The 16,696-nt window shown below is 46.5% G+C and overlaps 1 protein-coding gene across 7 annotated transcripts in view; it reads right to left on the reverse strand.

Annotated features, from left to right (window-relative positions):
- SPOCD1 (SPOC domain containing 1) overlaps window positions 1-16,696 on the reverse strand; it is a 49,759-nt gene that overhangs the window by 25,371 nt on the left and 7,692 nt on the right. For 6 of the 7 annotated variants that reach the window (XM_043991190.1, XM_043991189.1, XM_043991191.1 and 3 more), the window contains exon 3: window positions 1,604-1,657. The exons of the other annotated variant lie outside the window; for it this stretch is intronic. In XM_043991190.1, the coding sequence (XP_043847125.1) occupies window positions 1,604-1,657 (54 nt within the window). The remainder of the gene's footprint in view (window positions 1-1,603; window positions 1,658-16,696) is intronic. 7 annotated transcript variants of the gene reach the window in all.

The following is a 16,696-nucleotide window of genomic DNA, read 5'->3' on the forward strand; positions in this document are numbered from 1 at the left end:
TTTCCTTTGACCACTACTGGCTGTGTGACCACAGTAAGTTCCTTAACCTACTGAGCCTCAGGTATCAAAGGCTGCAGCCCTTGGCCCTGAGAAAAACCCTGCAATTCTCTCTGGGGCTGATTTCTCCGTCCTCCATAAGGCTGGGAGCCCCTTCAGAACAAAGACTTCTTTCTCTGTTCTTTACTGTGGATCCTGTGGGTTGGAATACTGAGCCATAGTGTGTGGTCCTATAGCTAAATCCTGCAACTAGCCCCAGGGCAGGGCTTTCCTGGGGCCTGAGCCAAGCCTCAGACTACCCGGGCTAGAGGACACCGGGCTGGGCCACTCCTCCGAGGGAGGAAGCCTTTCAGATGTCTACCTCCAGCCTTTATTGATTAGCCCAGATCAGACTGATGACAGAACCACCAGGATTTAGAGCTGGAAGGGACCTCAGAAGGCATCTAATTCAATCCTTACATTTGACAGATAGTGAAACTAAGACCCAGCAAGGTTAAGGGACTTGGCTAAGGTCACACAGTAGGGAAATAGCAGAACTGGCATCTGAACCCTAGTCCTCTAGCAAAGCACTGGATTTGGAGGCAGGAGGCACAGGTTCAGATCCCGGTCCTGCCACCAATAAGCTGGGTGACTGAGCAGACCCCCTTCTAGAACGCAGTGTCCTCATCTGTCAAATACAAAGACTGTCCCGTAAGGCCTTCCCCCGGCTCCAGAGCCCGTGCCTCCAAGCTGGGTGTTTTTTCTGTCTTACTACATTTCCTACAGTCCCTGACAGCTTTCTGAAGGGCCTCCCAGAGAATCTTCACAGACTTTGTCTGAGCTGCGTCTGTACAGAGTATTTGGGGAAATCTGGGGCAAGCAGAGTTGGTATTTTTGCAGCAACATGGCCCCAGAATAAAACACCCACCTCTGGCTCTTGTATTTCTGCTCTCTCTGCTTCCACACTACCCTGTGTGAACTGCAATGCTGCTATCTCATAGGCCCAGACTGAGGAAAGTGGGGAATAAAGAGCTAGACCCCCTGCCCCAGCCCTGCCCCAACCGGGCCAGCTTCCAGCAGGGTACAGAACCCTCCTAGCTCAACTCCACACCAGGGCACAAAGGAAACCTGGTGGCTGTTCCCTGCCTCTTGCCTCTCCCCTCTCTCCTCCCCAATGTGCAAACTTGAGGGTCTTGTTTCAATGCATCCTCCACGGGGATAGGCAAAGGCTCTTACCTCTGGTTTCCCAAGCTAAGGGCTGGCAATGACTTCCCATCAGTTTGGGGTGGGTTGAAGAGTAAGTGCTAGGAAGGTAGAAGGGATGGAGGGATGAGAGAGGAGAGAGAGTGCTTGGGAAAGCAGCCATTCTTGGGTTAGGGGTGGACAAGAGAAAAGCAGGGTTCAGGCAGAGGGGGAGGGGAAGATAAAAGAATCGAATCCCAAAGGGAGCCAGATGCCAGAGAGGGGCTGAGACCCAGGAAGGTCCAAGAAGGCCTCGGGGCACACCCAGCCTGCAGCCAAACAAGCTGGGGGTTCCCCAGGAGCCTCGGTGCCTTTGTACCCCCAGATTGCAAACAGTGCTCAAAGAACGGAATAAAGCAGGAAACAACAAAAAAGGGAAACCTACGTAACACACAAGTTTCACGCCATTTGGCAGACGAGGCAACGTCCGCTCTTCCTCCTTGGAGAGAAAGAGAAGAAACACAGAGATTACAATGCAGTCCAATGGCCTTCTGGAAAGGGAAGTAGCCCTGTTGGAGCTAAGTGCGGGGGACCCCTGAGAGCAGGCTGGCTGTTATGGCAGTCACAGAATCGCTCCCTCTTTGGGCCCTGTGCAGAGACGCCACAAAATGGCATCCATAGCCCTATGGCCAGCCGTGAAGCCTGCTGGGAGGACGAGGAGAGGGGTCAGTTTCTCCAGCTTCATTCCAGGAGAAAGAAAAGAGGCTACCACACTGTCTCAGGTTTTCCAGTATGAGAGCAGACGTGCACAAGGAGGAAGTGCTGGTGTCATAAAAAGAGCAACAGAGACCAGGGCTCAACTTCTAGCTCCAGAACCAACTCGCCGTGTGACCAAAAAGAAGTTATTTCATATCTTTTAGACTTCGTTTTCTCATCTGTAAAATGGAGACAATAATGCTCACACTATCTCCCCCCTAGGATGGTTGTGAAGAAATGATTTTATAAGCTTAAAAGCACCACTGAAATTGGAATTATTTTTGCTACTTTGAAACAAGCAGTCATTAGTTTAAAATAGTTGGAAAGAGCATTTTTCACAGATAAGCAAACTGAGGCCCAAGGAGAGGACTTTCCCAAAGTCACATGAACTTGGACATGAGCCAGGACTCTTGCACCACTGCGTCCAATTCCTGTCCTTCTTCACTTCAAGTTTGGGAGTTTGGAGATCTTTGTTGTGCTGTTTGAACCTGAGGAAATCATTAACTTCTCTGGCTCAGTTTTCCTTATTGTTACCTCTGTTTTTTATGATCAAATCTATTCTTTGTTCAAGTTATAAAAAGCATCTCCTCCCCTTCTCCCCTATTTGTGATATGACTTTTTATATTTAGGGCATGTGTCCATTGGGAGCTTGATGGAGATTGTGATGTGAGATGCTGGTCTAACCCCAGTTTCTGCCAGACTGTTGTCCAGGGAGTCCTTCCTCCAATATGAATCCCTGTTTTTCCCAAAGAAAGTATAAGGGCAAAATACGATGTCAATACATCTTGATATAAGAAGGTACCTTAAATAAAATCTACATTTGCCCTAACTGAATTTGGAAGTTGGCATGATGGAGAAATTCAAGCGATGAATCTTATATGTAACATGCTCCCAACAACTTGACATCCATATGAAAAACTGAACAGAGGCCATCTTCAAAAACATGCATGGTCAAATGGGGAGGTGAGCAATCATTTACTAACAGTAAGAGATATAGATGGATAGCTCAAGGGCTGCCCTGGAAGCATGAAATAGTCAAAGAGCCAGCAGAGAGCATCCATCTCTTGGGTGAATCCTCCTCCGTGCAGAATTGGCTGAAAGCCAGAGCTGAGCATCCGGCAGGATAAGAAGGCATGTGATCTGCCCTGGTGCCAGGGGGTCCCCCAAGGAGATCACAGACCCACCAAGGAGTCAAAGTCTGTCCCAGCTTAAATGAATCTGCCATTATCTCATTATTAGTTTTAGAGACAACCACTATCCCCACCCTGTCCCCAGTCACAGGAAACTCATCAGTCTCACTAAACAATCTACCTTGCAGTATAAGCAGCTTAGCTTTCCCCACGCTGTCACTGCTTAATCTGTCTGACAGATTCTTGCTTCTGTATAGAAACTCTGTTGTTTTCTGAGCCTGATTTATATAATTCAATCAATCAATGGATGGGCATTTATCCTGTGTCTCCAATATGTCCCATATCAGACGTTGCTGAGGTGGGGAGGATGCAAACAAATATCAGCTCTCCCATGCCTAAGGTCCTTCTTGGCTTAGCTCATAGCTCTTCTCACAGGAGCTTTGACAGGGAGTGTAAGTAGTAGGATCTCCCCCCAACAAATGAAGTAGGAAGCTGAAGTAATTCACCCAAGGTCACCTGGGCATCAGAGCAGGGGCTCAAAGAAAGCGCTCCTTCTGCTATCCTATGCTCCCTCTATGAGGATGTCTTGCTGTGGGCCTGTTACATCCTTGCCGAGACTAGACTCAGACGCAGGAAACAATTAGAGAGTAGCACAAGACAGCATTTGGTACCCTATTCAGTTAAGAGGGCAGAGGCATATAAAACATTCAATTAGAAAGATTTCCATCAAACATGATTAAAATTAAAAAGAATATTTGGTATTTGAAGGATGCCTGGATCCAGGCCAGAGTCTTCAGGCCTCACTAGCCCACAATTAGCTTGCTGGGCACCCTCTCCTCTGCTTGGAACTGGCATGAGGAGCCTTGTCTTTAGCTCCTGGGGTTCAGAAGGGGCTGGAAAGGACTTCAGAAATGATCTGATGCATCCCCCTAATGTTCTATAGGAGGAAACTGAGTCCCAGAGATACAAAGTGACATAGCTAAGGTCACACAGGTAATGTGTGGCAGAACAGGGATTTTCACTTCACTCCAGGATTCTCTCCCCTACTGCTTGATGCCTCCCCTAGGTCCCTGCTCATTTCTTCCATCTCTCCTCTTTGTCCCGGACAAAGAGACCCTGGGCCAGATCCAGTTCTCCTTAAAGAATCCTTAGGGTCAAACTCTAGAGTTTCTAGTTAGCCAATAATGCAATTTATCTAAAAGATGTCCACAGTGGGCCTGGTGGTGCAATGGACGCATTTCTAATTCAACCTTCTATTCTACTGAGGCCAGTTTCACTCTACTTGGTAGGCTTACAATGTTCCAACTCCAGGGTTTCAGGCCTAAGAAGGGACCTAACTGCATGTGAACCCATCACGTAACAAAGAAGACATACCAGGAGGCAGAGCAATCAGACTCACTGTAGCCCATATCCAACTCACCCTTAAATCCCCAAGACAGCTCCATTCTTTACAGCATGTAGCTTCTAGAAAATCCACGTACATAGAACATTTCTCCCATTGTCCCAGATCAATAAAGGTATTTTTTCTGGTATTCTCCTGGTATTATTCAGACCATAGTCATTCGAGTCTGCTTCTCCATGTGGCAGGACAGAAGCCAGAGGGATGGGGTAAGGGTTGGGGGCTGGGGGGGGCCAAACCTCCCTCCAGCCCCTTGGCCTAATCAGCTGAAAGGCTGATACAAACCTGGGTCTCTCTGGGGTCACATAACTGAATGTGGGAGTCAGAAAAATCTGGCAGTAAATGTTTGATTTGTATACCTAGTTTATATACCTATAGACCCAGGTTTGTAGAAAAATTTCTCCAGCAAAAAAGGGCCACAAATGGAAAAAGTTCAAGCCCTGCTTTAAAGGAAAGGTTTAAAAACATCCAAATTACTTGCATTTTATAGTCTTTTACAGAATTCTTTCTTTTTGGTGTGAAACACTTCCATATTAGTCATTGTGTATAAGACAACTCGAATGAAAGGGAAAAAACAGAAAGAAAGTGAAAAATAGCATGCATCAGTCTGTGTTCACTTGATGTCAGTTCTTTTTCTGGAGGCAGATAATATCCTTCATCATGAGTCCTTTGGGATTGTCTTGGATTACTGTATTGCTGAGAACAGTTAAGTCATTCACAATTCTTCATCAAATAATATTGCTGTCGTTGGTGGAGCTGTGAACTGATCCAACCATTCTGGAGAGTAAATTGGAACTGTGCCCAAAGGGCTACAAAACTGTGCATGCCCTTTGATTATTAGGTCTTTATCCCAAAGAGATCATAAAAAAGGGAAAAGGACCCACATGTACAAAAATATTTATAGCTGGTCTTTTTGTGGTGGCTAGGAATTGGAAATTGAAGGGATGCCCATCAATTGAGGAATGGCTGAACAAGTTGTGGTATATGAATGTCATGGAATACTATTGTACTGTAAGAAACGATGAGTAGAGGGGGAAGCTAGGTGGCACAGTGGATAAAGCACTGGCCCTGGATTCAGGAGGATCTGAGTTCAAATCCGACCTCAGACATTTAACACTTACTAGCTGTGTGACTCTGGGCAAGTCACTTAACCCCAATCGTGGAAAGGAAAGGAAAGGAAAGGAAAGGAAAGGAAAGGAAAGGAAAGGAAAGGAAAGGAAAGGAAAGGAAAGGAAAGGAAAGGAAAGGAAAGGAAAGGAAAGGAAAGGAAAGGAAGGAAAGGAAAGGAAAGGAAAGGAAAGGAAAGGAAAGGAAAGGAAAGGAAAGGAAAGGAAAGGAAAGGAAAGGAAAGGAAAGGAAAGGAAAGGAAAGGAAAGGAAAGGAAAGGAAAGGAAAGGAAAGGAAAGGAAAGGAAAGGAAAGGAAAGGAAAGGAAAGGAAAGGAAAGGAAAGGAAAGGAAAGGAAAGGAAAGGAAAGGATGAGTAGGCATATTTCAGAGAAACCTGGAAGGACTTACATGAACTGATGCTGAGTGAGATGAGCAGAACCAGGAGAACATTATACACAGTATCAACAACATTGTGTGATGATCAATTGTAATAGACTTGACTCCTCTAAGCAATACAATGATCCTAGATAATTCCAAAGGACTCATGATGGAAAATGCTCTCCAAATCCAGAAAAAAAAGAACTGTGGAATCTAGATGCAGATTGAACCATACTGTTTGTACTTTTTTTGCTTTTCTTTTTCGAGGTTTTCCCCTTTTGTTCTGACTCTTCTTTCACAGCATGAAAAATGCAGAAATATGTTTAATGTGATTGTACATATATAACTGTGGTAAAAAGTTTTTTAACAGTTGCTATCATTAGGGTTTTTAGCTCTTTAGTGTCTACCTCAGGTCTATCTGAAATCTCTTCACCTATGAATGGTGCAGGCTTTACATGAGGGCAATGAATCCATGAGTCTTTTTCACCAATTTTAATGGCAGTAGGAGTTGTCAATAATACCTGAAATAGTCCTTCCCAGGCAGGTTGGGTTCCACTGGTTCTCTGAAAATTCTTTACATATATTTTATCTCCTGGGTTGAGGCTATGCAATGAAAAGTCTAATGGGCCTGCCTGGACCACAACTCCTGCCTCATGAAGCTCACGTAGCCTGGTCTGTAATTCCTGTATATAGGAGGCAACAGAAGTATCACCTCCCACCAGTGATGTATAAACTGGGGAAAAAGTTTTAGCTTGGATAGGAGGGTGACCAAAAAGCATTTCATAAGGAGATATATGAAGTTCTCCTCTTGGTCTACTGTGTAGATAGAATAATGCCAATGGTAGAACATCAGGCCATTTCAAATGGGTTTCAGTACATAATTTGCCAGTCAAACTCTTAAGCTCTTTATTCATACGTTCGACTTGGCCTGAACTTTGTGGATGGTAGGGCGTGTGGACTTTTGGAGTCACTCCCAAGAAAGAGTAGATTTGGGATAAAATCGAATCAGTGAAATGTGTGCCTTTGTCAGAATCGATGCAGGCTGGTGGGCCAAAACGAGGTACTATCTCTTTAAGAAGAATTTTGGCAACAAAGGCCGCTGTGGCTCGGGGGCTGGGAAAGGCCTCCACCCACCGAGTATGTGTGCGGACTGGAGATGGAGGAGGCCCAGCTCACAGTTAGCAGCACGTGCTTGACTCAGTCTCTCCCCGCCCCCCCAAAGGTGGCCTTGGGCTTTTGGTGAGTTTTATATGGAATATAGACTAAGCTTAGACTTATGACTATTTGTTTTGTATTTCTACTTTCCTATCCCTCTAATCAACATCACCTGGCAACTACCACACAATAAAAGCTCTAACTACAGACCAGAGGTTTCTTCCATTTACTAGTCTGGGAGATAAATTAAGGGAAAGGTTAAAGAGGGGAAATTAATGCTCTAGTAACCAATTTTAAATCTCACATAACCTATATCAGATTGCTTGATGTCTTGGGGATGGGGGAGAGAGGGGAGTGAAAAAATTTGGAACTAGAAATCTTATAAAAACAAATATTGAAAACTGACTCTACATGTAACTAGGAAATAATAAAATACTTTTATGATTAATAATAATAATAATGCTGTCACTGTGTACAACATTCTCTTGGTTCTGCTCACTTCACTCTACATCAGTTCATACAAGTCTTTCCAGGTCTTTCTGAAATCATCCTGGTTGTCATTTCTTATAGCACAATAATATTCCATCACCATCCTATACCACAGCTTGTTTAGCCATTCTTCAATTGATGGGTATTCCTTTGATTTTCAATTCTTAGCCACCACAAAAAGAGCTGCTAGAAATATTTTACAAAATGCTTTCTGAACGATAAGCCTGTGAGGTAGGGAGCACAAATATCAGGCCCATTTTACAGGAGAGAAAAGTGAGGCTCAGAAAGGGTCACCTACATCCCACCTCACTCCACTGCAGTGCCAGTCCTGCAGGGGCACTGGGCACCTGCTTTCCTCTGCTCTGATCCACATCTCTGACTACCAACTGCTACTTAAGGCCCCTCAAGGCCACTGGGCCACTGGATTGTCCATTTCAAAGCTATTCAGAAAAAGTCAATTCTCTTATTTCCTGCACTAACAGAAGAGATAACTCCCAAACAGCAAATGACCCAAAGATCATTTCTTTCTGGTTTAATGGATAATTCCCCACCACCACATACAGACATGTCTGCACACACATACACATAATAAATGCACATGTGTGCATACATGCACACATGCGCAAATATACCCAACTGATTCTTATCACTCCATTTAACTGACATCTCAAGACTTCACAAGGTCTGTAATTTGCTAAGTGTGGGAATATGCCCAGGAAGATCAGGATATTGTAAAGTGCACTAGATTTGGAAATAGAGATCTTGGCATCAAATTCCAGCTTTGCCAGCTGCGTTACCTTGGGAAAATCACTTTATGACTGAGAATCAATTTTCTCATTTGAAAAATGGGAGGGGGGTGGATTAGATAAACTCTCAGGTCCTCATCAGGTGTGATCCTATGGCCCCGTTGGATCCTCTCTCCAAGTCCTGGTTGATGGTTTCATTTGCTGCTGTAGCCAAACCATCTTTTACCTGTAGGTCAAACTGGGGAGCGCCCTGTTTGCACTGTGCTAGCTTAGTTACAGAATCCCTGTCTCTCCTGCACTGGAAGCAGGACCTCTGAGGTCCCTGGAAGTCCGTCCAAGGATAGCAATGATCTCTTACTTGCTCCCTCTGCTGGTCTTTCCCCAGTTATCCTATCCTTCCCTTCGTTTCTGTGAGTCTTCTTTGTTCAGCTTTCAGGGTAATCACTCACACCTTAGAAATTAACAAATGCTCCAAATCTGGCCTTGCTTTACAGTTTTGTTGACCAGCTAGACTTAAGCAATGGAGATGCAGATTAAACTTGAAAGTGTGTTGTGGGGGCATCTAGGTGGCACAGTGGATAAGAGCACCAGCCCTGGAATCAGAAGTACCTGAGTTCAAATCTGGCCTCAGACACTTGACACTTACCAGCTGTGTGATCCTGGGCAAGTCACTTAACCTCAACTGCCTCAAAAAAAAAAATGTGTTATGCACACTTTCCCCAACCCCTGGGCCAGAGGACCAGCTATTGAACATTTCCCAGTGTCCTCCCTGCACTACTTTCTCCCAGGCTTACAGTGGAGGTCCATCCTCTGCCTCCTCTGCTGGGTCTTCTCCCGGTCACGTTCCCTAGTTGGGGGTGCTGTCCAGCACTCTGCACTGTGACCTCATCAGCCCCCAGGACTTTCATGATCGTCTCCAGGGAGTTGGTTCACAGATATATAGACCAGCACCTGAAGGTCCTCTGGGCTCCAGTCCTGAATCACCAAGTCCCCCTTTGACCTTTCTGGCTGGACTTTCCCTAGGCTTCTCAAAGTCCACACGTCCAAGACGGAAGATCTCTCCCCCAAAGTCCAACCCTCTCTTGACCTTCCCTGTGTCTGCCAAGAGTATCACCACTCTTCTGGATGCCCAGGTTCCCAACAATGCATTTTTACTTTTTTCTCCCCCTCATCCCTCCCAGTCATGCTCCAAATCTTGCCATTTCCCCCTCCACATCGCCTGCATCTATCTCCTCTCCCCTCATCGCCTCTCTCCCAGACTACTGAGGTCTCCTTTCTCAAGTCTCTCCCCTCTCCAATCCATCCTCCACACATTCATCCGTGATTTTCCTGAAGTGCAAATCTGACCATGACATTCCCTTAATGAATAAACTCCAGTGGCTCCTTCTGGCCTCTAGGATCAAATCTGACCTCGGCAGACAGGCTTTTAGGGCCCCACAGGCCCCTGCTCCAGCCTCATTTCCAGGCTTGTTACATGCTACTCCCCTGCCTACCTTCTTTAACTTCAGGTACACCTGTCTCTCCCATCTCTGGGCACCAGTCATCCCTCATGTCCAGAATGTGCTCCCGCCTCCCTTCACTTCTGCCAAGGTCCAGTTCAAGCTCCATCGGTCCTCCCAACTTCTAGTGCCTTCCTTCCCCAGCCATCTTTTGTGGATTCTGCATGTTTTTATCCTCTGTGGACACAGCTATACAGGTTGGCTCTCCCTGAAGAATGTAAGCTCCTTCAAAGGAGACCCTTTCAGTTTTGATTTTCAGCAATCTCCTGTGCCTAGTCCAGTGTCTAGTATGCAGTTGGTGATTAATAGGTGCTTGCTGTCGTCAGTCCAGTCTGAGCCATCCCTGACCCAGAATACTCTCAACGACACAGCTGATGAGTTTTCTCTGCCGCTTCTTTTTGTTTTTCACCTCTGTGTTCCACTCTCTGACTTCCTGACAAAGGCCAGGGTTCTTCTCTGCCTTTTCAGATTGCTGTTATCCTTTACTGTCCCATGGAAGCCCATTAAAAAAAAAGGCGCCATTCTCCTGGAGACCTTATGGTGTGGTGCTATGTTCCTCAGACCTCTCGCAGCAAGACCATCCTGAACTTGAAAGATAGCTAGTATGGCTTAGCCCAGGCAGAAATACTATCACCAAACCCTTCACAAGTCCCAGGGGAACTGTCCCTGCCCTACAGACTTCCTGGGGGGGGGAGACCTTCAGCCCTTTCTCGATCTTGCCCCAAAGCCACCTGCGGCACCAGGCTCTACCTCTTGGTTTGTTTTTCTCCTCCTCTCGCTCAGTGCAAGGCCATCCCTCCTTCCACTCCTTTGTTCTCTCCCCTTCTCTTCAGGTCCCTCTGCCACCCTGTGGTTCTCCAATGACAGACTGTGTGTCCCTCATCAGGTCCACATGTGAGATCTTTCTAACATAGCAGGACAACCTAAAGCTCACATGACAGTTGGGACTCCCAGCCTGTGGAAGCCCAGGGTCACTTTTTGTGTAACTTATCTTTTTTTCTTTTGGGGGGGCAGGGCAATGAGGGTTAAGTGACTTGCCCAGGGTCACACAGCTAGTAAGTGTCAAGTGTCTGAGGTCACATTTGAACTCAGGTCCTCCTGAATCCAGGGCCAGTGCTCTATCCACTGCGCCACCTAGCTGCCCCCCAGGGTCACTTTTAAATCATGGTTGTAGCACTAGGGATCAGTGGCTGCTACCAAGGGAGATGCCAACGTGTGCTGGGGTACAATGGAAAGAAAGCCCAGGAACAAAGAAAATCCCAACAGGCAAGTGTGATGAGTGACACAAATACAGTGTTGTAGCATTTACCCTTTGACTTTACAGAGGAGGAAATTGAGGCCCAGAGAGGTTAAGTGATTTGCCCGGTTACAAAGGAAGTAAAATGGAGCCAGGATTCAAATTGAGGTTTTGACTCCAAATTTTGTGCTGTGGAGGGGGTGGGTGCAGGGAGGAAAGGAGGAAGGACCTCATCAGCTCCAACAGCTAAAGGGGATTGCTGGATTAACAGAGATAATCCACCAAGAGAGAACCAAGGATTGAGTGCATTTCTCTTTCCCTCCAAGCCAATTTATCTTCTTTCAGAATTCACTGAAGGAGCTTGTGGGAGGAGAAAATTTTGTAACAAGCTGTCACAATCCAAATTTCTCCACTTTGCAGGCAGTTTCCTCATCATCCCATCGAGTGTGTTGCTGCATCTGTTGTTGCTACTAAAATGTGAGGACAAACAAGCAGGGCTCCTTTTGAATGGTCAAAGTCATCGCTACCCACTGACACCCAGTGCACCTGACAACAGGGCCAGGAAAGTCAGGCCTCCTAGTGAACACCCAGTCCCAGAACTCAGTTCCACAGCGCAACAAGAAGCAGGCGCTGCCTGGCAGAGGACAAAGGATGTGCAGTGCCTTCCCTGCAACAAGCTCATGAGGAGCAGCTCGCCAATACCCCCCCACACACACTTATCCAGAGAGAGCCAGTGGGAGACTTCTTCCCTGCTGTCCATGCTGCCTGCCAAACATCCCATCACCCCTTTGTGACAGCAAACAGCTTTCCTCTGCAGGGACAACAAGGATCTTGCCATTGATAAGAAGACCTCTCACAGAGAAATCAGCTTAGAAAGATAGATCAACGTTGCTCATTCCATACCAAAAACGTAGCAGCCTCTGATGAGGGAAAAACAGTAGATGAGCTAAAATCATCCTGGTTCCCGGCCCCTTCCTGCTGATTGAATTCGCGAATGCTCACAAACTTGCAAAATGTTAGATCTAGGAGGGACATCATAACATAAACTATTAGGGCACATGACACAACATTAAAACACAGTATCGGGGACAGCTAGATGGCGCAGTGGTTAAGGCACCGGCCCTGGATTCAGGAGTCCCTGAGTTCGGATCCGGCCTCAGACACTTGACACTTACTAGCTGTGTGACCCTGGGCAAGTCACTTAACCCCCCATTGCCTGCAAAAAAAACACAAAAAACCACAGTATCACGACTGGAAAATGTCCTGTGAAGTGGCAGCAGATGAAATGCAGAAAGCTCCCCATAACCAGGAAGACCTGGCTTTGAGTCCCATCTCTGACACACCCAGGGCCCAGTGACCCTGGGCAAGTCACAATCCAGACGAGCAGCTGCAAAGTAGTTGTTGATACACTTTGGTGGAGGGAGTTTCCTCCCTTGGAGTCCCCTAGGCCCATGAAAGCACAGGTCTAGCCCACAGGAAGGAAACAGAACATTGGAATATCAGAGCTGGAAAAGACCTGAGAACATTGAATGTCAGAGCTGGAACACATAATGTCAGAGATGGGAAGGCTACTTAGAACACCAAATGTCAAAGCTAGAACACAGCATGTCAAAGATGGGAGGACATAAGAACATAGAATGTCAGAGATGAGAAGGCATTATTAGGACACCAAATGTCAGAGCTGGAACACCGAATGTCAGAGCTGGGAGGGCATGAGAACATAGAATGTCAGAGATGAGAAGGCATTATTAGGACACCAAATGTCAGAGCTGGAACACCGAATGTCAGAGCTGGGAGGGCATGAGAACATAGAATGTCAGAGATGAGAAGGCATTATTAGGACACCAAATGTCAGAGCTGGAACACCGAATGTCAGAGCTGGGAGGGCATGAGAACATAGAATGTCAGAGATGAGAAGGCATTATTAGGACACCAAATGTCAGAGCTGGAACACCGAATGTCAGAGATGGGAGGGCATTAGATGCTGAATGTCAGAGATGGGAGGGACCTGACCACATAGAATGTCAGAATTAAAAGGAACATGAGAGATTATTTAGCCTCATCCTGTCACTTTACAAAGGAAAGATTAGACTTCCAGAATGAGTGTGAGCAACCAGGTCACAGAACAAGGACTAGGGCCAGAGCCATTTGGGGATTCCCAGCCAATCATTTTTTTCTATTCCCCCCATGTTTCCTCCCTTGGGCACTGAGGTGACCCCCACAGGTCCTAAGTAAAATGAGCCAGAGCAGGTCAGGAACACAGCATCTCCAACTCTCAGTGTACTAGGCAGGGGCACCAGACCAGGGAGGGCAGACCCAGGAAAGGGAGGACAACGGAGAGCAAAGTTTGGGTTGCTTTTATCAGAACCTGCTGATGAGAAACCTCACAGATGAATGGTCTCCCTATGTCTAATCTCTTCCATTCCAGTCAATCCTGATCACTGCTGCCCAAATAATCTCTCTCCTATTGCATGTTCATCATAACCTGCCCCTGTTTTAAACCTCCATGGCCTCCTCCCTGTTAATCACAACAAACCTAAATGCCTTAGTCTGGCATTCACAGCCCTCCATCAATGCCTCCCCTCTCTCGTCACCATTGCAGCTCTAGACAATCTCCTATCTCATTAATCCCTAGCTCCTACACCGCCAGCTTCCTCATTAGCCAGACACTGCTGTGCCTGTGCCTTGGCCTTCTCGGGTTATTTCTCTGAGCTAGGATCCCTCCCACCTTGTCCCCAGCTCTCCTTGTAGCTTCACTTCCTTTAAGACTCTGCTGGCCCCAGTCCTCACTGACCCTGGGAGAGATTCAGGCCCGGGCCAGTCAGTATTCCAGTGGCCCTGGCTCCATGTCTGCCGTGGGCCGGAGGACTGTCACCGTTCAGAATTCCCTGACCTCTGCCCACTGCTTGATGCTTCCTCCTCTTTCTAAGTCCCCTCACCTGAAGACCAGCTGCCTTGATTCCCAGTTAACATTGCTTCTCTCCCACAACAGGAAGAGGACACCCAAAGCCTGGCCTGCACTCCCTCTTTTGCTTGTTTCCATCTTAAATCATTACAGACCAAAGGAGGGGCTTGGAGTCTTTGGAAAGTCTGTGGTTTCCTGGGTATGGGAGCATACCAGTGCAGATCACAGCCCCTTCCTGACTTGGGAGATGCCCTTACACTGGCTGTCAACCCTGGTGCCTGGAGCTCCCTCCCTCCTCACCTCTGTTACTTAGCATCCCTGCCTTCCTGCAAGACTCAGCTCCAAAGCCACCTTCCATGGGAGGTCCTTCCTAGTGTCCCCGCCATGTTCGAGCCTTCCCCTTTCAGATTACCTTCCATTTACTCTATATTATCTTGTACCTGGTTATGGACATGTGAATGTCATTGCCTTGAGGGCAGAGACTATTTTTGCCTCTCTTTGTATCTTCAGCCCTTGGCATAGTCCCTGGCACAGAGGAAGCACCATTCCCTGTTCTGGAAGTGATCCCTCGCTAAATCTGGCCTAAGACTACACTTTTGCTGCCATGTTATGCTTTGGAGATTGAGGTCCACTACAGTTCCCAGACACTACTATCTGGCCACAGCTCCCCAGTCTTATGCTTATGAAATTGATTGTGGGGGCAGCTAGGTGGCACAGTGGATAGAGCACCAGCCCTGGAGTCAGGAGGACCTGAGTTCAAATCCGGCCTCAGACACTTAACACTTACTAGCTGTGTGACCCTGGGCAAGTCACTTAAAGAAAGAAATTTATTTTTTACATTTATCCATATTTCATCCTATTCAATTCAGCCTGCCAAGATCCCTGCGTATCCTGACTCTGTCACTCAGTATCTTAGGTACCCCTTCCGATTCTGTGCTATCTGCACATTTGATAAGCATGCTATCATCTTAAGTGTTAGCTTCACCTAAGTGTTAATAAAAATGGCAAATGGCTCAGAGCTAAGGCCAAGTCCTGCTGGAGACCTCCTTCCAAACTGACATGGAATCATTGACCACTTTGGGTCTGGCCCTTCGAGCCAATCTGAACCCCAGCCAACTGTGCTCTTCACTAGCCCACATTGTTACATCTTTTCCACAAGGACAGCATGAGAGATTCTGAAAACTGCTTTAAGGTGATCTAGATAAACTCTGTAGCATTCCAGGTGATGGGGTTAGTCTAGCATGACCCACTCTTGACAAAACCATGCTATTAGTGATCATTCAAAATGTTCACAAGCCATGCTTTTAATCACATGTTCTAGAACTTCCCCAAGAATCAAAGTCAGGCTCACCTCCCCACTCACTTCCCTATGGTGAAAACAGAGACATTTGTGCTTCCCCAGCCCTGTCCTAATCGTCCTGTTCTCCAGCCTTCCCAAGAACAACAGCACTGTCTCAGTCATCCTACCTAGCAGTTCTTTCAGTATGCTGGGATTTACTCTATTTGTTAGGTGACTTGACCTTATCAAGAGGAGCTTGGTGTTCTCCATCTCCTAACCTGTTCTGCGTTTCAACTTCCCATTAACCAGTCTGTTCTTTCCTCTCCAGTCCAGTGTTAATTCTCCTTGGTAGAGGAAACAGACACAAGAGTCAAGTGATCCTTCCTTCGCTCCACTGCCCATTATTACCATCCCATCCACCCTGAGCAGTGAGCTTTTCTCTTTTTGGGATTCCCCTCTTTTACCCAATATAGCTAAGAAGCCCTTTTAGTTTCCTTTCCTTAGTTTTTATCATCAGTCTCAGCTCATTCCTGATATGAAATTGCATAACATCTTGGCATTCACCTTTAGTTATCTGCCCCTTTTTACATCTTTAAAAATCTAAGTTGCCCAATGAGCTCCTGTGCACCCACATTGGCCTCTTTGGCCATTTTCCTCTTTAAAATCATTTCTGTTTGTAGCTTCAGAATGTCATTGCTGCCTTCCCTCATAAAAGGACAGTCGTGGGCTCTGATCCTTGCTCCAAGGCCTCTGAAAGCTCTTTCCCCAAATCAAGCCCATCCTTGGTTCTCCTTTCTCTCTCATGTCTCCTCACAGTTCCTACTATTTTTTTTTGTTTTTTTTTTTGTTTTGCAGGGCAATGGGGGTTAAGTGACTTGCCCAGGGTCACACAGCTAGTAAGTGTCAAGTGTCTGAGGCCGGATTTGAACCTGGGTACTCCTGAATCCAAGGCCGGTGTTTTATCCACTGCGCCACCTAGCTGCCCCCTAGTTCCTACTATTTTAACTTCAGTAAGCAATCTTTCTTGTGGATCAGCAATATACATGATGCTCAGAATCAGATCCCAGTTCTCATCTCTTCCTGGCATTCCCTGCATCTTTTTTTCCCCTGCACCTTTTAAAAGGATGAAATTATCAAGACGACAAGCCAAGATTGTTCTGGCTTCTCTGTGGTGGGCAGAGAGCATCCTTTGAGCAGACATCAAGAGATCTGAAGTCTCCCATTCCCACCACATCATTCCCTCACCTCCCTGCCTCCCAGGTTTGTCTGCCAAATTGATCGAGTTCCTCCTGTTCAGGAGGTCTGCGATATTTTCCCATGACAAAATCACTTCTGTTTCTCCCTCTATTGATTTTCGCTCAAATGTTTTCTTTTTTTTTTTTTTTCAAATGAAGATCTACCTTCACGCAGAAGATAGTAAATAGATGGGACTCCTCCTCATATGTATGTCATGGGCA

Source organism: Dromiciops gliroides, chromosome 3, assembly GCF_019393635.1.
Source record: "Dromiciops gliroides isolate mDroGli1 chromosome 3, mDroGli1.pri, whole genome shotgun sequence".
Classification (NCBI taxonomy): Eukaryota; Metazoa; Chordata; class Mammalia; order Microbiotheria; family Microbiotheriidae; genus Dromiciops; species Dromiciops gliroides.